This window comes from Dipodomys spectabilis, unplaced genomic scaffold (genome assembly GCF_019054845.1).
Source record: "Dipodomys spectabilis isolate Male_0828 unplaced genomic scaffold, ASM1905484v1 ptg000262l, whole genome shotgun sequence".
NCBI lineage: Eukaryota > Metazoa > Chordata > Mammalia > Rodentia > Heteromyidae > Dipodomys > Dipodomys spectabilis.
The window spans coordinates 3,013,228-3,034,693 of NW_024870939.1; the positions used below are offsets into that span (position 1 = coordinate 3,013,228).

The 21,466-nt window shown below is 42.8% G+C and overlaps 1 protein-coding gene across 1 annotated transcript; it reads left to right on the forward strand.

The window, feature by feature from the left end:
* The first annotated feature begins 766 nt into the window (after nt 1-766).
* On the forward strand, nt 767-21,249 carry Actg2 (actin gamma 2, smooth muscle). Its single transcript, XM_042699729.1, has 9 exons — nt 767-847; nt 10,630-10,792; nt 11,184-11,312; nt 13,499-13,609; nt 13,875-13,959; nt 16,369-16,530; nt 17,860-18,051; nt 19,971-20,152; nt 21,030-21,249. Exons 2-9 carry the CDS (start codon nt 10,667-10,669, stop codon nt 21,171-21,173), a joined length of 1,131 nt encoding a protein of 376 aa, XP_042555663.1. The 5' UTR covers nt 767-847; nt 10,630-10,666; the 3' UTR covers nt 21,174-21,249.
* The last annotated feature ends 217 nt before the right edge of the window (nt 21,250-21,466 follow it).

The window sequence follows — 21,466 nt, forward strand, 5'->3', positions numbered from 1 at the left end:
AGTCAGTTTAGGATAGTTGAGCTGAATGAGTTTCTCCAATAGGCAATTTGAATGATTTCAGTCAGCAACACATTATGAATGTGTAGGGGATGGAATTTGTCAGCCAATAGCTGACAGTGCAAGTCTTGGAACAACTACGTAGGGCCAGTGAGTTGCAAAATAAAGAGCAATAAGCACAGGACTCTAAGTCTTATTAGGATGTGCTTCAGCATGGAGACAAGTCCTCTGGTAGAGGGAATCCAGGGGGGAAAAGAGATATTTAGAAGAGGGTGAAATCGCAGATCTTTCCTGGGGAAAGCAAGTGAAGGGGGCCCATGGGATTTCTCGCCAGTTTTCAGCTGTCCCAGGCTTGTGCTAGAAAAGGCACACACCCATTCAGGAGATGCTGCAGTAGCACCCCAGGCAGAGCAGCAGGCTGAGGAGGGAGGGGTGGACAGAGGAGGCCCACTGCCATTCTTGGTATGGTTCTCTCTCCAGGAGCTGAGCCCCATCTGGCCTCACTCTGGGCAGCTTATAAGGTCTGGTGTGAATTTTGTTTATGCAAGTGCAGCATAAAAGGAACAAATCCACCAGCACTGGGGCTGTTGCCTCTCGAATGCTTTTGCATACATTTTTTCAAATGATAATTCACTCTTCCCCCCCCCTTCCCCCTTCTCCCCCCCCCCCAAAGCAGATTTATTGAAAAAAAAAACACCTTATATGGCAATATTGCTACCACACCGTCAGCTGGCCTTTTTAGGGACTCTGTTTAAAGAAGATCCGCCTCTGGGGTTTTATATTGCTCTGGTATTTCTGCCAAAGACACAGCGGGCCCTCACTCCCTGGCCGAAGGACCTCTCCAGCCTCGGTGAGTACTGTATGGCTTCTTTTCCTTTCTGGGGCTGTTTGGCCTCTTGGGTACCAGAGATGCCCTCAGATGGGCCTGGCCTCTGTGACGCTGGCCCAGGTCACATGTCAAAGCCCTAGGTGGCAGTGGGGCCTCCAAGCCGGCTAGGAAAAGGTATTCCTGGCCAGGGAACATCTGCCCCCGCCCCCCCCCCACACACACACACCTTCTGCATCTTGGAACTATGCTCCAGGCTTGAAGGCTGAGAGGTGGCTGGTTGATGGCGCCTACAATCCTCCCTTGCCTAGCTAGCCCTTTGTCATGGGTCAGAATGTCCAGGAGGCTGATCTAGGGGAGCAGCTGCTTTGCAGGAAAAAAAAAAATAGCTTCTTCTCGGATATTTGAATCAAAGCCAATGATGGTCCTGGAGTTGGGAATAGAAAAGTGTTTCTATCAGCAATCCCTTGGGCCTCTTTATCCTCTGACTTGTGCCTAACTGGAGATTAATGGAGGATTTCTAGTCTCTGAAGGCTGTAGATAAAGTCACGTTAGAGTGAGGAAAGTCAAGGCTGAGGGAGGGACCCGTCCTGTGGCATCATGAAGGTTTTTGTTTGTTTGCTTGCTTGCTTACTTTTGTGCAGATTGTGAAGCTTGAATTTAGGGCCTGGGTGCTGTCCCTGAGCTTTTTTGCTCAAGGCTAGTGTTCTACCACCTGAGCCACCGCTCAATTGCCAACTTTTTGGTGTTTAATTGGAGATGAGAGTTTCACAAACTTTCCTACCCTGGCTGTCATTTGAACAGCAATCCTCAGATACCACCTTCTGAGTAGCTAGGATTACAGACATGAACCACTGGCGCCTGGTGGTATCATGAAGTCTTAGGCTAGAAGGATGTTGAGATCCAGCTAAATCAAACAATTCACCATCCAGCAGTGCATCCGGCTGTGAAATCACCTGCCAAGGCCATCATTCATCCCACCCCCTAACATACATATGCACAACAGCAAAACGAACCAAGACAAAGTGAGACCTAGGGGCCACTGCCACTAGAATCTCTTCACAGACAAGGACAGTCCTTGGAGTTACACTGCCTAGCTCCAGTTGGAATCATATGAGTTTGGTAGTCATGTATAAAGTAAAACACTCAGCTCCACACAGCCTCACCCTGAGCTCTCAAACTGTAAGGACCACCTGGAGGTCTTCTTAAAGCTCAGATTGTCTTACCTGTACCGGGATTCTGAGTCTGTAGGTTGAGGATTTGCATTCCTAGGGAGTTCTCAGGTGATACCCAGGCTGCTGAGCGTGGCTTGCGACTGTGGTCCAAGAGAGGCTGTGAGCTCTTGCTTTTATCATTTGAATGAGATTTTCACTTTAAGACTGGCCCTTATGATGAAAAGAGATGTAGTTTTCTGCTATGGAGATGGGTGGGTGCTGGCCAGCCTGCAGTGAACAGACATCTTCCACACAAGGCCTGAGAAACTTTGCTCACTCCTCCCATGGGATGAATGAGTGCTTGTATGTAAATGTTTTGTGCAAAACACTGTTTCTGGGAGACAGCATAGAGTCTCTGAGAAAGATGGATACAAGGTTAAGGATCATAGAGTAGCTAAGTATATGAAAAGGATAAAACTCTAGGCAGAGCCTCTCACTCAGGCTGTTACAGAGGGCTTCCTGGAGGAAGAGGTGACTGAATTAAATCCTCCAGTGGAGAAGACCTGGCAAAGAAGAATGAAGAATGATCACTGAGAATCATTTCTATTGCATTTAGATTGCAAAACAAGAAGCCAGGAAAATAAATTTCAGAGGACCAGGTAGGGTTAGCCCTTTAGTTATTGAAAAAGCAAGGAAGGAAGGAAGGAAATAAGGGAGGGAGGGAGGGAGGAAATAAGGAAGGGAGGGAGGAAGGAAATAAGGGAAGGAGGGAGGAAGGAAATAAGGGAAGGAGGGAGGAAGGAAATAAGGGAAGGAGGGAGGGAGGGAGGAAAGAACTGAGTAATGGTGCATCACAGAGGGTTTTAACCTAAAGAATGACATCAAGAGATTTGTCCTGAGAAAGGACTGCTCTGGCAACAGTGGAGGAAGAGGACTACCTAGGGACAAGTGTGCTACTGTAGTGTGTGGTTGTCCTGAGCTAGTGGCATGGGTGGTAGGGAGGTAGAGTTAAGAAGGGCTGTGATTGGTTGGGAGGGAAGAAGGACACAGCAGAGTGCAGGCTATGGGTTCCAGCGTGGGTAGTGTGACTCTTTGAGGAAGGCTGCTGGTAGAAGTTGATAGTGGGGAGAGCATCCTGGGAGTGTTGTTTCCAGATGCCAGAGGTACTATTTGTGCTCCACAATAGCAGGGTTTTTTTTCCTGAGATTTCTTCCTGTCCCCTTTCTTAGTTCTATTTTGTTCATCAGCTTTCCATAACTATAGCAACATACTTGAGACAATAAACTACAAAAGGGAAAACGTTTGTTCAGCTCCCAGTTTGGAAATTCCAGTCCATGATCTATGGGGTCCTGCACCTGTGGCAAGATAATTCATCCCGGTGGAAGCAGGTGGCAATGAAAAACTACTCACTAAACAAGCCAGAAGCAAAAGAGAGAGTTGTGGAGTCCCACAATCCCCATCAGTGAGAAATATGACCTCCAATGATATAAGGACCTTCCACTAAGCCCTTCTTTCTAAAGATGCTACCCTGGGGATGCAAGCCTTTAAGGGACCTTCAATATCTGAACTACAGCAATATCTATATATGTGTGTAGAGTCTGATAATAATGGAGAGGCAAGTGCTTACATGTCATTGGAAACCTTCATTCCAAAATATATCCCCAATTATCCCTGTCTTTTTAGGGCTACACCTTTCCACTAGAAATAAAAATGTCTTTAGGACCTGACATAATTCAAGCTTTAGTAATATTGCTTTGTGAAAGAAAAGACTTACAGGATCTTGAGAAATCAAGTATAATGATTTATTAAACAGATCATACAATCCCTTCACTATAATAAGCTCCATCCTTTGACTAAATTTTGGTGAAGAGGAGTAAGAGAGATTAATAAGAATTATTATCTTTACAGACTTTTACAACAGACAGTGACAAATTTTTAAATATTTTAGACCTTAGGAACTTGGTAGTTTATTATAATCATCCTTAACTCTACCATTGTAACAAAAACAGCCATACAAAATATGGAAATAAGCATTGTTGTGTATCAATGAAACTTTATTTGTGGATACTGTCATTGAATTGCAGGTAATTTTCATGAGTCTTAGAATATTATTCTCTTACTGCCTTTGTTTTCCAGCCATTAAAAATGTAAAAGTCAGTTTTAGCACATGAACTACATAAAGACAGGCTTATCCTAATTTACAATTTTATTTGTATGCTTTGCCAGTACTGGGACTTGAACTAAGTCCTCAAATTCAAGGTCATGTATTCTCACTTGGCTTTTTTAACTAATAGTTGGCACTCTCCCACTTGAATTACTTTTGACTTTTTGCTGATTAATAAGAGGTACAAGTCTCATGAGCTGGGCACTGGTGGCTCATATCACCAACTCAGGAGGCTGAGATCTGAGAATCACAATTTGAAGCCAACCCAACCAGGAAAGTCCAAGTGACTCTCATCTCCAACTAACCACCAAAAAAAAAAAAAATCCAGAAGTGGAGCTCTGGCATGAGTGGTGCAATGCCAGCATTAATTGAAAAAATAGAGGGACAGCACCCAGGTCCTAGGTTTAAGCCCTAGTGCCAGCATGCACGCACACACGTGTGCACGCGCGTGGACACGCACGTGCGCGCGCGCGCACACACACACACACACATGAGAAGTCTCCTGAATTTGTCTGCCTGAGCTTATTTAGAACCTTGATCCTCAGATCTCAGCTTCCTGAGTAGTTAGGATTATAGGCATGAGCCATTGGCACCCCACTTGACTTACAATTTATATTGTACTTTCATAGCTGTATGATATATGTGAGCTAGATGAAGTTGTTTCTATTTTATAATGTAGAAAATTAGGAGCCAGGGAAGGATAAAGGTAAAGAGAGAAAAGAGAGGTGAGAAGAATGTTATAGCCACTACTTCAGAGTAGTGGTGAGGGTGGATTTCTGGACCTCTCTGTCTTTACATTGAGTTGCACTGGTGGACTGCTTCCCTTAAGCACAAAGCAGCTGTGACCCCAAGAAAGTTACAGTGACTTTGGTTCTGGTTCAGCAGCCAAGTTCAAGACTAGCCACAAATTACCAGAAAGTAGCCGAAGAAGGTTTAAGGTTATCCTTACAGAGATTGTCCCAGAGTCTGACTCCAGGGTGAAAGAAGTCCTTCCCACAAGCCATCGGCCTTCACTTGGTGAGCCACCTTATCCTCCCTTTTCCTGCAGTTCTGCCTCAGAAAAGCGAACCTAAAGCCCCTGAAGGTCTTTAGGTAGGCATTGTCAGCTTGAAGTCTCTTTATGGCTTGTCTTAGTTGCTATACTTCTTGGAAAACAATGTCTAAGCCTTTAATCTTTCCTGAGTGGAAGAATATCAAGAGGGTTCATTGATCTAAGCACCTGTGTATCATACCTGTATTCCTAGCTACTCAAGAGGTTGAGATCTGAGGATCTCTTTTCAAAGACAGCTTCGACAAGAAAGTCAATGAGACTCTTATCTCCAGTTTACAACCAAAAAGCTGGAAGTGAAACTGTGGCTTAAGTGGTAGAGCACCAGCCTTCAGCAAAAAAGCTAAGGGACAATGCCTAGGCCCTGAGTTCAAGCTCCAGAACACACACACACACACACACACACACACACACACACACACACACACACACACACACACACACACACACACACACACACACACACACACAGGATTTGTTGAAAATCCGGGAGCTCAAGTTAGCTATCTCATCCCAGAGAATGATGTTGAATGCAGAGGGACCATAGGAAGAAACAGCCACAGAGGTATGGCTTTACCTCCTGGCCATCTTAGGACATTCAAGGCTGTTATCTCCTCTAGATGGACCACTTGCTAGAACAGAGCAGTGCAATTGTTCATTGGCAAACTTAGAAAGAGAAAATTAAGCACCCATGGAACCCAGAGGCAGAGCAGACAAAGTCTGGGAGCGGGCTATAATGTTATCTAACTACGAACACCTATCATGTGCTAGACCCCAAGTTAGGTGTTGGGGCACACATGGTCCAAGCATAAGAGGAGCTCAGAGGGTCACAGGGAGAAAGAAACACAGAGGCTTTTGTTTTAAGATTGTTGCTGCCAGCAGCTCTAGAGAAACAGACAGGCAGAAGCAAAACCTCCAAACATGGAGAAGGTATGAAGGTCCCACTGAAGCAGTGAAGGCATCACAGGCCCAGGCTGTGGACCTGGCCTGGGTTGATGCCAGGCCTGGATCTCCTCCCCTTTTCCTGCCTAGGAAGTCTCTGGCTGCGTTCTTTAACTTTTCTGAGACTTGGTTTAAAATGAGATTTAAAATATTTTTTCCTCAGGATTGCTTTAAGATTTAACTAGATAATCTTGTGTATGTAAAGGGTCTTCAATTTTTTAATTAAAATACATTTCTACCAAATACAAAGGTACAATGTACTGATGTGTTTAACCAAAAATGTTAATCTGAACCTTTTCCACTGCTTTGAATGATTTTTCTTTTATCTTTTTTAACATTCTTTGTTTACAATTTTGATCATTTTAAACAAAGCTGTGATAAAGAGGCTCATAAATAAATCTTTGACCTCAGCCATGGCTGATTCATAGGGAAGAATTCTTAGAAGTGCTTTCATCCAGTGAAAATATATGTAATTTAATGTGTGTGTGTGTGTGTGTGTGTGTGTGTGTGTGTGTGTGTGTGTGTGTGTGTGTGTGTGTGTGTGTTGGTACTGTAACTTGAATGAACTTGGGGCCTTGAACTCACCTTTTTGGTTTACAGCTGTCACTCTACCACTTGAGTCAAACCTCCAGTTCCAAACTTTTGAATTGAAAAATAATGGTGTCATGAATATGTCTACCTTGACTAGCTTTGAAGCAGTCTTTAGATCTCATTCTCCTGAGTAGCTAGGAGTATTGATTGGCATGACCCACCAGTACCCAGTGACGTATATACATATTAAGGATATTGATAAGTATTTTGAAATTCCCCCTTAAAAAGTAGAATTGCTGACATTCATTGCATGTGAGCCCACTTCTCCATACCTTGTGGCCAGCAAGAATGGCCCAAAGAACTGGACACAGGACTTGAGAGTGTAGCTAAATGGTAGAACATTTGCTTTGCATGAAAAATGTCCTGGTTTCCATCTCTAGTACAGAGAGAGAGAGAGAGACAGAGAGAGACAGAGAGAGACAGAGAGAGGGAGGGAGGGAGGGAGGGAGGAAGAGAGAGAGGGAGAGAAAGAGGGAGAAAGGAAGGAAGGAAGGAAGGAAGGAAGAAGGGGAGGGATGGAGGAAGGAAGAGAGGAGAGGAGGGAGGGAGGGAGACAAGCAACTAATAATTATTAATACTAATTTCTTCATCCCTTTGCATCCATCTTCAGTGACCTATCAGCATTGGATTCACTCTTTTTTTGGTCAGTTGTGGGGCTTAAACTCTGGGTCAGGGCGCTGTCCCTCAGCTCTTCTGCTCAAGGAGAGCGCTCTACCACTTGAGCCACAGCGCCACTTCCAGTTTTCTAGTGGTTTATTGGAGTTAAGAGTCTCACAGACTTTTCCTGCCTGGGCTGGCTTTGAACCATGATCCTCAGATCTCAGCCTCCTGAGTAGCTAGGATTACAGGCGTGAGCCACCCGTGCCCTGCTGGATTCTCCTTTCTCTATCTAAGAGGTGGCAGACATGGAGTCCTATTAGGGAGTTCCTTCTCTCCTCTTTGGCTGACCCTTCCTCTTGGAGGTGCTTCTACACTTAAGATTATACAGTTCATGATAACTATTCCATTAAAAAATATTTTGTGGGTTTTATGCAATAGTGAGAATTGAATCCAGGGTCTTATGCATACTGGGCAAGCACTCTATCCTTGATCTATACCGTAAGCCTATTGCTTATATTTGGAGATAGGACTTCACTGACTTTTGACTTTGCCTAGGTTTGCCTTGGACTAGCTCCCCTCCTTCCTCTGCTTCCTGAGAATCTGAGATTACTGGTGTGCCTGGCCTCATTTTTTTTATTATATAAACTATATGTGTTGGGCTGGGAAGGTGGCTCAGTGGTAGAGTGCTTGCCTCTCATGCATGAGGCTCTGGGTTCGATTCCTCAGCACCACATAAGCAGAAAAACCAGGAAGTGGCCCTGTGGTTCAAGTGGTAGAGCACTAGCCTTGAGCTGAAGAGCTGAGGGACAGCGTGTAGGCCCGGAGTTCAGGCCCCATGACTGACCAAAAAAAAAAAAAAAAAAAAACTATAGGTGAATACAGTCTCAAAAATTAAATCATTAGAGATATAACCCAGCATTTCCTTACTCTCAGGAATAATCGCAATAACCAGTCTGTTGTATCTTTTCAAAACTTTTTGCTATGTATTTTTTTTAATTTTTGCTATGTATATCTCTGGGTAGAAAATCATGGGAAAATATATAATAATGTTTTGTGCTTCCAAAAGAACATACACTTTGGATTTTTTATTTTTGTCTTTTTAGTGGGTGGGGCAAAAGGTGAGTATAGAGACGGAAGGAGGACCAGTGAAGAAAATGTAGCCATAGTGTCCACTATACACTATGAAGAGTGAACTATGCAACCTGTGGGCAGGGGTGGAAGCGGGAAACAGGGGAAAGCAAAGGAAGGGGGGACACCAAAAAGAATCATGCTCATTACCTGACTTAGGAAATGGTAAGCCTCTCTGCAACACTTTAATAATAACAATAAAATTATACTAGAAATTTTTTAAAGAATGTACACAATGGCTTTATTCTACTGCTTGCTTCATCACTCAGAAGGTATAAAAACTACCCATGTGAGTCTTTCAATCTTTCTCTTTTCCTTGCCATAGTATAGTTGCCTATAATTTGGATTATGTAGCCCCAAATTTTGCATTTAAATTATATGTTTTCTTAGTTAAAGAGTATAGTTTGCCCAACACCTATTATAGAACTTTGAATCTTAATGAAGATTCAAATATAATACATGTTATATGCTGCATATAATATACTATGTGGAAGATGGTTATATTTAATACCTAGTAGGGTTAACCTATTGCTGAACATTTTCTTTTTCTGTCAGTTGTCTACTCATGAATATTTCTTTTATGCTGTTTACTATTTTATAATTTTTAGGCATTTTGTGTGTGTGTGTGTGAGTGGAGGGGGGAAATACAGGCACCAGTACTAGGACCTGAACTTATTTGGCTTTTATACTCAAGGGTGGTCCTCTACCATTTGAACCATAACTTCATTTCCAGCTTTTTTTTAGTTAATTGGAGATAAGACTCTCATGGACTTTTCTGCCCAAACTGGCTATGAACATCCATGCTGATCCAGCCTCCTGAGTAGTTAGGATTACAAGCATGAGCCACTAGCACCATGCAGGAATTCTTTATGTTAGAAATACTAATCCTGTGTTAAAAATATGTCATGCTTCTCTCCAGGAAATGAAGGTTTCACAACCATTTCAAATCTTTATTTTTCATAGTATCTTTAAATAGTTATATGAAGGAATTGCCACTTAACATTTTTTGGGGGGGAGTCCGGTTGTGGGGCCTGAACTCTGGGCCTGGGCACTGTCCCTCAGCTCTTCAGCTCAAGGATAGCACTCTACCACTTGAGCCACAGCACCACTTCTAGCGTTTTTCTTTTTGCTTATGTGGTGCTGAGGAATTGAACCCAGGGCCTCATGCATGCAAGGCAAGCACTCTACCACTGAGCCACCTTCCCAGCCCCCTACTTAACATTTTATGAATATCATATATCTTGATCACTGTTACCCCTTTCAACATTCTCTCCCATCCCTTCCATACCCACCCTTTCCCTCACTCTTCTTAGTTTGGAGGATACACATTTCAAGTCTTTAAAAGTAGGCATATTGGTTTGGTAAGGCTGCCATAGCAAAGTACCACAGATGGTGAGCTGGTAGCTTCAGTAATAGAAATTTATTTATGTATTTATTTATTTATTTCCTTCTTCCTTTCCTTCTTTTTCTTTCCTTGTCAGTCATGGGGCTTAAAATCAGGACCTGATTGTTGTTCCTGAGCATTTTTGCTCAAGACTAGTGCTCTACGTCCTTGAGTCACAGCATCACCTCTAATTTTAAGTGGTTCATTAGAGATAAGAGTCCCACAGGGACTTTTCTGCCTGGGCTGGCTTTGAATTGCAATCCTCAGATCTCAGCCTCCTGAGTAGCTAGGATTACAGGCATGCAACACAGGCACCTGACTAGAGTTTTATTTTCTAATAGTTCCAGTGACCAGTAGTCCAAGAATAAGGTATTGGCAGGATTGATTTCTCCTAAGACCCCTTACTGGCCTCTAGATGGCTATTTTCCTGCCACATCTTCATGTGGTTCACATATCAGTGTCCTAATTTGTAGTTATGAAGATACTTGCAGTGTGAGAGTAGTCTTATAGGACACCAGCCATATTGGTTTTATGACTTCATTTTAACTGAACTACCCTGTTAAAGACCCTATTTCCAAACACACATTCTGATGTAGGAGTTGGGATTTTAACATGCATACTTTGGAAAATATAATTCAGTCCATAACAGCTGAGTAGAAGGTAGAGGCCCAGCAGCTAGAAAGTGAAAGGCCAGGTCCACATTGTCCCTCCTGGGACAGGATCCTGGTTGCAGGTGATATTGGCTCTCCAATGCAAGCATAATTTCACAAATGACTGCTTCTCCTCTCCTCCAAGGTGCTCCAGCCCCCCAGTTCACTCCGCCACACTCACCATGTGTGAAGAAGAGACCACCGCGCTTGTGTGTGACAATGGCTCAGGCCTGTGCAAGGCAGGCTTCGCAGGAGACGATGCTCCTCGGGCTGTCTTCCCCTCCATTGTGGGCCGTCCTCGGCATCAGGTGTGTGATTGTCCATCTAGATCCAAGGCTTTGAGCCATAGGAGTAGACTATTGTCAAGGCTATGCTAAGAGGGGTGTGTGTGTGTGTGTGTGTGTGTGTGTGTGTGTGTGAAGTAAGGAACTGGCAAAAAGTATATGCATAGATCTTGTTTTCTGCCATTAAAAAAAAATGAAATTATTTTAGGTGAAAAAAGGACCAACCCATGAGACATGTTCTATCTCCTCTTCCTATCACCTCTACATTCCATCCCCTTGCCCCATGTCATTCTGTCCTTGTCTCCTGCAGTCCTGTTTCCAGGAGAGAAAAAGCTCATCTGTCCCTTCTTCTTCTTCCTTCTGAGACATTCTGGAGTCCTTAGCCAATTCACTTCTCCTTTCTTTTGCATTTCAGGGTGTAATGGTGGGGATGGGCCAGAAAGACAGCTATGTGGGAGATGAAGCTCAGAGCAAACGAGGGATCCTTACCCTCAAGTACCCCATCGAGCACGGCATCATCACCAACTGGGATGACATGGAGAAGGTACCTTGACTCTCACTCTTTGACATACTTACTTTCATGAAAATGCTCATGCCTCATAGCTTGCTATGTCCTGTCAACTTACTCTCAAATGTTTTGCACATCCTTCTTTCTCCCCTTTCTATATTCTACTTTTTCAACCTACACTGACAGTCTCTCTCCCTGGACTATTGTATTTTGCCCTTATTTGCCCAATTAATTCTTTATGTTGCTAAAAAACTTTCTCTTTCTTTTCTTTATTTCATTCCTCTCTCTCTCTCTCTCTCTCTCTCTCTCTCTCTCTCTCTCTCTCTCTCTCTCTCTCTCTCTCTCTCTCTCTCTCTCTCTCTTTTCTTTGTGCCATTACTGGGGCTTGAACTCACGCCCTGGATACTTTCCCTTAGCTATTCTTGTTCAAGGCTTGCACTCTACCACTTGAGCCACAGTTCCACTTTTGACTTTTTGATGGTTAATTGGAGATAAGAGCCTGGACTTTCTTGCCTGGGATGGCTTCAAACTGTAATAATCAGATCTCAGCCTCTTGAGGATCCCAGTGAGGGCCAGCCCCCCAAAAAGCGCAAGAGCTTATCTAAAAAATTTATTAATTTAAAAGCAAAAAATGGTGAGAGGAGGATAGAAAGGAAAAGAAAGACAGATGGTGAATAATTTTGAAATACATTGCAACTATATATGAAGATGGCAAAAGGAATCTTAAAGAAAGATGTTAATTAGAAGGGCCTTGGGGACAAAGAAAGAGAAAGCAACAAAGAGGGCTGTTTTGAGCAAGATAAAACATATGCCTATCTTAAATACCATGATGAAACCCCTTGTAAATTAATGTCATAAAAATGCATGACAGGATAGTGAAACAGGTGCTACTGGGGGAGCTGGGTACAAGTAGGAGGACAAGAGCTAATAGAAAGGGTGAATGAGGACATATGGTCATAGTTTGTCTGTATGTATAAAAATAGAATAATGAAATCTGTCGAAATTGTTTCAAGAAGGAGGAACAAGGGATAGAGCCAGTAAAGTTGATCAAGATGCACTGTATATGTGTGGAAATGGTACAAGTAACCCCTCCATATTACTAATGTAGGCTAATTATTTTTAAACCAAATGCAAAAAGGGCTGGAGATATGGCTTAAATAGCAAAACCCCAGCGTGAGGCCCTGAGTTCAAGCCCCAGGATAAGAAGGAAAGAAGAAAGGAAGGAAGGAAAGAAGAAGGAAGGAAGGAAGGAAGGAAAGAAAGAAGGAAGGAAGGAAGGAAGGAAGGAAGGTAGGCAGGCAGGCAGGCAACATGTACTGGATCTCACTTGGGATGGCTTTGGGGTGGTGTTTGGCAATGTCTGAAGACATAACCAAATGATGTCATACTTAGATAGGCAATACTAGCATCTAGTGATTACAAACCAGGAATGCTATTAAACCCCCTCTAATACACAGGTCTATGTATTACACCCCAAATTTTCCAACCTTACACATCACAGGGCTGAGATAGTGAGACCCTGCTCTAAAGACCCAGCCTGATCAAAATAAACAGTAAAAACTGAGCCCAGGGATAGCTCTATATATCTATCCAACAAGAGACAGTATTTGTTTATTTGAGATCGATTACATTAAGTGAAGGATTGACAGGAACACAAGTAGGGTTAAGGTAACTAGAAAGGGAGGCCAAGGCGCTCAAGTACCAGCAATAACGGAAGCTCTTACACTCTAAACCTGAGGGCCAAGTAGAGGCAATGTCACTGGAGCCTGTGAGAACTGGTATCCTGGAAAAGGGCCACCTAACGAAGGCTGTGTTCATGGAGGGCCACATCATTGCCAGGCGAAATGGCCTGGCTTCACTCTGTCCTCCCACTGTCCATCTAGTTTCCTATAGTAACCTCCATCAGCCAAACACAGCCAGAAGACACAGTAATGAACATTGTGTGGAGCAATGTGTCTGGCTTCCCTGTGGTACCCAGGAAAAAGGCAAGAAGAGTAAAGGTCAGATATAAATAATAAATATATGAGTCTGACCTTTCTGGGACCTGTTGTAAAAATACACTCTCTAAATGTCCAGCAAAAGTCCCTACAGCTAGTCATTCTCTTCTCCCAGTCCAGCTTCACCCTGTGCAGCATTAGGCCACACTCCTCCAGAATGGTCATGTCAAATTTTTCCTTCCCACTGGAAGTCTGTTGGGTTCATCTGGCTTTTGTTTCAACCAGATCTGGCACCACTCCTTCTACAACGAACTGCGGGTAGCACCAGAAGAACATCCTACCCTCCTCACCGAGGCCCCGCTAAATCCCAAGGCCAACAGGGAGAAGATGACCCAGGTATGATCCCAGAAGACTTGAGCACAGGCACAAGAATGCAATACAAATGCTCAGCCAGAGCATTTTTTTTCCTTGCACATTAAAATAACAGAAAGTCTTGTGGACTAGTGTACTCCAGAGCAGGCCCAATGGGAAGGGGAAATAAGATAAACAAGTGCCTCCATGTTGACAGAATTCTTGTCTCTTAAGATTGCAAACCATTCTGTAGGCTGAGATGTGCTTTGTGTTTTTTTAGACAATCTTTTGTCCCTCATTGTCCTTTTAGATCATGTTTGAAACCTTCAACGTTCCTGCCATGTATGTTGCCATTCAAGCTGTGCTCTCCCTTTATGCCTCTGGCCGCACCACTGGTACGTAACCCTGTAACGTGTTCCTTTCCTGAATTTACATGGGAAGTACAGACAAGCTGGGCTCCTGCAGAGGATCCTGCTCAAAAAAATCAAAAACCAAAATCAAAGTCCAAGGGGAAACTTTGTGTAGGAATAACAGATGGGAATAATGGCGGTGAGCCTGCTTGTATAGTTGGAAGCAATTTACATAAACAGAGCATAGCTAGCATATTCAGCAAGGGCTGTTTCTGCACCTTGGACATTCCAGGAGCTTATACATGCACTCCTTCCTGGAATGTTTTGCTTCATGAAGAAGCAAAAGCAGAGCCCACGATGATGAAGTATAAGGAAGTAAGTAGTTTTGCTCTATATAGCAAGTTACTCTAGAAACAGAACCTCAACATAAAGCCTCTTAGTAGGGACTTGATTATACACACTGTTCAAAAATCACTTGTTCGTGTGTTCAATGCTTTATTCACTCATTCATCCTTCAGAAACTTTCCATTACTTTCTTTTTTCCATTACTTTCTATGATGTGGAAAGCTTTGTATCAGACAGACCATGGGCATTCACTGACAAACAAGACATCCGAACACTATAGAGCTAACATTTTAGTAGGGAAGAGACAAAAAATGAAAGGTAATTGCACTACAGATGATAAAGAACAGTGAAAGGTAATACACAATTTGGTATCCTAGGCTTTGCACGTGATTTTATGGTATAAACATTATGGTTACCGGGCACAGGGTAATCATTGTAGGATGATTCCATTCTGTTATCTCTGATTTTTTTCATTATAAAAATATGTCATGATCAGTATCCTTATATAAGACTAAGTTGCTGGTTTCTGAATATGTATTTTGTATCTGGTACTCACTGAATCATCTAATCGGGTCTGATGGGTTCTTAGTTTATTCTTGTGGCTCTTCCTGATATAAAGCTATGCCATCTGTAAATAATGACAATTGTACTTATTTCTGGTTTGCCTTATTACACTGGCTAGAACATTCAGAATAGTATTAGTGATGATGGACATGGCAGTTGCCATTTGACTGTTGGATCAAGAAGAATTCCTTTAAAAAAAATAGGGGGCTGGGAAGGTGGCTCAGTGGTAGAGTGCTTGCCTTGCATGCATGAAGCCCTGGGTTCGATTCCTCAGCACCACATAAGCAGAAAAAGTCAGAAGTGGCCCTGTGGCTAAAGTGGTAGAGCACTAGCCTTGAGCTGAAAAGCTGAGGGACAGTGCCCAGGCCCAGAGTTCAGGCCTCACGACCACTACCACCACCACCAACAACAAAAATAGGGTCTTATTATATGGCCTATATGGCCTATGCTTTCCTCAACCTCTTGATGTTCCTGCCTCTGCCTTTTGATTGCTGAGATGACCAGTGTGCACTGCCATACCTGGCTTTAAAAAAGATGTGTGTGGTGTGGTGTGGTGTGGTGTTGTGTGATGATGTGTGTGTGTGTGTGTGTGTGTGTGTCTGTCTGTCTGTCTGTGTCTGTGTGGTGTGTCTGTGTGTGTACGTGTGTGTGCGAGCGCACATGTGTGTGGTGTGAGTGTTGATTGTGGGGCTTGAACTTAGTGTCTGGACACTCTCACTTGGCTTTTTTGAGCCATACCTCCACTTCTGGCTTTTTGCTGATTAGTTAGGGAATCTTGTAGATTTGTCTGCCCAGAGGGCTTTGAATGCAGATCCTCAGCTCTCAGTCTGCTGAGTAGTAAGGATAACAGGCAGGAGCCACCGGTATGTTTGTTTTTTTTTTTTTTAAATCTTTCTAGCCAGGTGCCCCTGGCTTTCTCCTGTAACCCTAACTGCTCAAGAGGCTGCAATCTGAGGATTGTGATTCAAAGTCAACCCCTGCGCAGGACAGTTCATAAGACTTTTATCTTTAATAAAGTACTAAAAAAAAAAAAAAAAGCTGGAAGTAGAGCTGTGAGTGCTAGCCTTGAGCAAAAGAGGCTCAGGGACAGTGCCCAGAACCCTGAATTCAAACCCCAGGACTGGCACACATACACACAGAAAAATCTTTCTTCCTTTCATGATTTACTAACATCTCATTCATGGGAAATGTTAGTCTTTTTCATGATGGCTGATTTTCATAGCTCCTTTTAGGTTTAGCATTCTGACAGTAGATGTGTAATGTGTTCCTGTGGCTCCTGAAAGATGTGCAGATTACCCGAGCTTCTTTAAAGTGTACTGTAGATTTCATGCACACACACACACACACACACACACACACACACACACACACATACACACACACACACACACACACACACACATACGCTGATTGAAATCCTTGTGTTGGCTGAATTTTCTTAAATACCAAAGGAAAATATGGTAATTGATGATCATTTGGCAACCAATATTAAAAATAAATAACCAACAATGTGGTTTTCATAGGTCCTAACCTCTTTGTCCACAGGCATCGTCCTGGATTCAGGAGATGGTGTCACCCACAACGTCCCCATCTATGAGGGCTATGCACTGCCACATGCCATCATGCGCCTTGACCTGGCTGGCCGAGACCTCACGGACTACCTCATGAAGATTCTCACAGAGAGAGGCTACTCCTTTGTCACCACAGGTGTGCAGCCCCTTTCCTACTTGTTTTTTTTTAAAACTCATATATTTTTATGTATTTCATTTTTGTGCCAGTGTGGGACTTGCACTTCAGCGTGGGTGCTGTCCCTTAGCTTTTAGTACCTTAGCTGGCACTCTAGCGCTTGAGCCACAGGTTTCACGTCCTCCTTTCCTGATTCAAACTTGAGCTCTGAACAAAATCTAAAACAGGACCAGAAGTTCTCAGCAGGGATGAGAAAATTTTGTACTTTCATATTCTCAACATCTCTTGGACATACATAGCAACAAAGAAATAATCTTATAAATGTGTTAGAAACAATCGCATGAAAGAAAAAAAAAAAAACATTTGAACCCCTGCTTTCATTGTATTTGATGTCGGTATAATTTGTGGAGGGGAAGGGGAAAAACAAATTGTTTAAATAGGGATACAGGTGGACCCATTGCAACAATGAGATGTACAAGTCGTTATGTCAAAAATGAACTTTACAACTTTGGTGGGGGGGGAGGAGGAAGGGGCGGGGAGGATTGGATGGGGGGGCGGGAGGGGGGAGGATGGGAAGGGATGGGAAGGGTAAACAAAGGAGGAGGCTGCAATGCTTGATAAGAAATGTACTCATTATCTTGCCCATGTAATTGTAACCCCTCTGTACAGTATTTTCACAATTAAAAAAAAAAAAGTCTCTTGGAGACAGACTAAGCCTACCATAGCCTGAGACTGTGCCTCTGGACACACCAGATGATTAAGGCAGCCTCATTGAGGGAGGAAGTTTCCTGGGGGAAGTGGGGAAGGCTTAAACCAGTTTCCCTGAGCCCTGCATTGTCCATTCCTCCTTCGCTCAGTTTTTCTCCCTTCCCCAGTGCCTGCTGCCTCTGCTCGTCTCACACTAGGATCAGCATTTTCAACCAGGCTGGACTGCAGTGAGGATCTAGTTCTGTATATCATTCTGTATATGTAGGGGTGTCTAGTGTATGTCTGAGAATCAATGGAATATAAGATGTCTGAATTTCTAAGGTGCAGGGGGTCATGTGGTCTACCTAAATTAGAGGAACTTTTAGGTAGAAACCTTATAGATTCTGTAAGATTACAAAGTGTAAGTCTGAGTCTTCATTTTAAATATGCCCAAAAAGTTTCCTAGCAGGGCACACAGCTTGGTCAGACAGAATGATAAGGGTAAGGAGAGAATCGATGCAAAATCTTGCCTTTGAATCAAGTCTTTGAACTCCTACTTTGGAAAGAAGGGTAGATAGAAATCTTGACTGGGGTAGAAGAAACCATGACCCTCTAGGAGACATAGCAGAGCTGAGTACCCACTTTCTGTCATTTCCATTCCAGCTGAGCGAGAAATTGTACGTGACATCAAGGAGAAGCTGTGCTATGTGGCCCTGGATTTTGAGAATGAGATGGCCACAGCAGCCTCCTCTTCCTCCCTGGAGAAGAGCTATGAGCTGCCAGATGGGCAGGTCATCACCATTGGCAACGAGCGCTTCCGCTGCCCCGAAACTCTCTTCCAGCCTTCCTTCATTGGTGAGGCAGTTACTGATGATGGATTGGGAGGACAAGGTGGAGGGGTACAGAGTGGAGAGGCGATGGGTAGAGGAGTACTGGGTGGAGGAATGAGTGATGTTTGGATAAAGAAACACCTAGAGTCACAGACACTTTTTTCTATTAGTATATATTCATTGTGACATTTTCACACATGTAAACAATGTATCCCATTCAAACTACCTCCCTCTATTCTTCTCTCTTGTCCTTCTTAAAACAATTTCAACAGGTTTCATTGTTCTATTCCCATTCATGCAAATAAACTATGTTGACCTCTTCATTAGCTCTCTCCACTCCTGCCACCTTGTTTATTATTTATACATACTGCACATTTCCCAGGAAACTACAAAACTATATGAACAGTAAAAGTAGATTACAAATCAAATTTTAAATACAAAGGTAAGGAATCAAGATAAAGGAAAAACAGAAGAGGAAATATAAAAAATAAGAATGAGTGCCTATGTAATTGTAACCCCTCTGTACGGTATTGTCATACCAAAAAAATTACTTAGAAAAATAAATAAATAAGAATGAGGCCAGGTACCAGTGGCTCACACCTGCAATCCTGGCTACACAGGAGTCTGAGATCTGAAGATTGCAGTTTAAAGCCAGCCCAGGCAAAAAAGTGGACCCTTATCTGTAACAAACCACTCAAAAACTGGTAGTAGATCTGTGACCCAAAGTGGTAGGGCCTCTAGCCTTGAGCAAAGCCCAGGCCCTAAATTCAAGCACCATGACCTATATACAAACATAAATACATACATACACAAATAAAATAAGAATGAGGTTAATATATAATCAGAATCAAAATATCTCTCAGATCACTTAACATGTAGGTCATAGAAGCCTTTATCTATATAGTAGTAATGGATGAGTTTGGGGCTCAGATTTACTTTTAAATTTTGACTTTGTCCCTCTAATTTCTGCTATCTTGGACATATTACTGTCTTCAAATCACAGTTTTCTCATCTATAAAATGAAAATGATAATTCCTGTGGTATTACAAATTATGTGATGATACTTATTACTTACCACAAGGACAATTACTTAAGAGGAAAATGGGGACCAACCATTTATGTGTATGAGGTTTCTTTGGGGAGGACATTTAAAACACTCTAAAATTAGATAGTATGATGATTTCTCAATCCTATGAATACACTGAAAACTAATGAACCATATACTTTTCTTTGTGTGTCCAGTCATGGGGCTTGAAATCACTTGGGCACTGCCCCAGAGTTTCTGTGCTCAAGGCTAGCACTACTACTTGAGCCACAGTTCCACTTCCAGCTTTTTTTGGTAGTTAATTGGAGACAAGAATCTCACAAGCTTTCCTATCTGGGCTGGCTTCAAACTACAATTCTCAGATCTCAGCCTTCTGAGTAGCTAGGATTATAGGAATGAGCCATCAGCATACCTTTTTAAGAGGATAAATTTTGCCAGTACCACTGGTTCATGCCTATAATCTTAGCTATTCAAAAGACTGAGATATGAGGACTGAGGTTCAAAGCCAGAAAGTCCATTAGACTCTTATCTCCAACTAACCAGCAAAAAGCTGGAAGTAGAACTGTGGCTCACGAAGTAGAATAGAAAAATCTCAGGGACAACAACCAAGCCCTGAGTTGAAGCCCCAATCCTAGCACTTGTATGAAAGTTGAGATGAAAGATGAAAATGTTTACAGTATTAGAAATATTCCATGAGCAAAATAGCATGAACACCCAGACATCTGGGTAAAAATGAAGGCTGAGCTATCACCAGTGAGGAAGTCAATCTTGTGATCAAGATTGTGATCAACTAACAGTCTGAGTAAGGGCAGCTGCAATAGAAGGAGGATCATTTGAAGAGCTGGCCTTAGGAATATTTATGAAATAGGAGGTGTTGACTAGATCTGTGATTTCACCAGGCATGGAGTCTGCTGGAATTCATGAGACAACCTACAATTCCATCATGAAATGTGACATTGACATTCGCAAGGATTTATATGCCAACAATGTCCTCTCTGGCGGTACCACCATGTATCCTGGCATTGCTGATAGGATGCAGAAGGAGATCACAGCCCTGGCTCCCAGTACCATGAAGATCAAGGTGAGTCTTGGCCTAGTTCCTTTTTCTTGTTCTTTGTTCAAATACCTGATTACCTGGGAGGTGCAGACCTTCAAGTTGGATCTAAGATTTTGATGGTTTCTTAGAATCAAAATCAGCCTAGTTTGAAGACAAAACCATTTTGAGTTCCTTAAGAATGTGTGTGTGTGTGTGTGTGTGTGTGTGTGTGTGTGTGCGCGCGCGTGTGTCTTGGCTAGAGACATGCTTAATAAGGCGTTCTCTATCAATGCATGGATATCATAGAAGAAAGGGTTAAGCAGTGAGAATATTGAGGAGGTTGAGGAAAATAGAGGAAAGTAACACTACAATATCTCTAAACTTTAAAAATGACTTTCAGGTTACCTCAGATGAGACAAAGTTCCAACAAAAGAATATTTGGCCATAGGACTGGGTGCCACTATGGCTACAGCCTTCCCCATACTACTTCTTACCAGTATATTTAAGAATGGGAACCCATCTACCTACCACTTCTCTTTGCCTCTGGTCTCCAATCAATCATACAGACCCTTTAAGGCCTTCCAGGAAGTTTCCTGCTAACAGGTTTAAAAATATGGTTGGAAATAGAAATAATAAACTGATGGAAAGCTCCAGTCTCACGATAAAGCTAGTCTCTGGGAAGGAGGCCGGACATGAGAACATGTACTCTGTCAATCTTCTTAGAAACTTCAGCAAGGAAGGCTGCCTCAGGGTTCCCCTACCTAATAGATGGTTCTCATTACTATGAAACAAAGCCGAGCAGGCTATTTTGATCCTCCTGCCTCAGCTTCCCAAGAAACTGGGATGATAGGCATGTACCCCTTCCTTCTTTATTTGTTCTATTAGGAACTGATTATGATGTCACCGTGTTTGCTCTTTGCAGATTATTGCTCCCCCAGAGCGGAAGTACTCGGTCTGGATTGGAGGCTCCATCCTTGCCTCTCTCTCCACCTTCCAGCAGATGTGGATCAGCAAGCCAGAGTATGACGAGGCAGGGCCCTCCATTGTCCACAGGAAATGCTTCTAAAGTCAGAGAGGGCTCTCTGAGGATCCCCTCAAAACTGCTATTACCCATCACAAAACATTAAAACCTGCAAGCCTTACTTGCCTGTGTGCTATTCTTTTGTTCCCGAGCTGGGTCTTATACACAATGCTCAGGGCTTTTTACACATTTCTTTTCCTAATCCATATAATAACCTTGAGAAGTAAGTATTATTATTATCCCCATATTACAGATAAGGAAATTGAGGCTCAACAAGCATTGCCATCTGCAAAGCTAGTATTCTTTCCACTATGTCATCTTGTCCTTGGGTTGGGTTG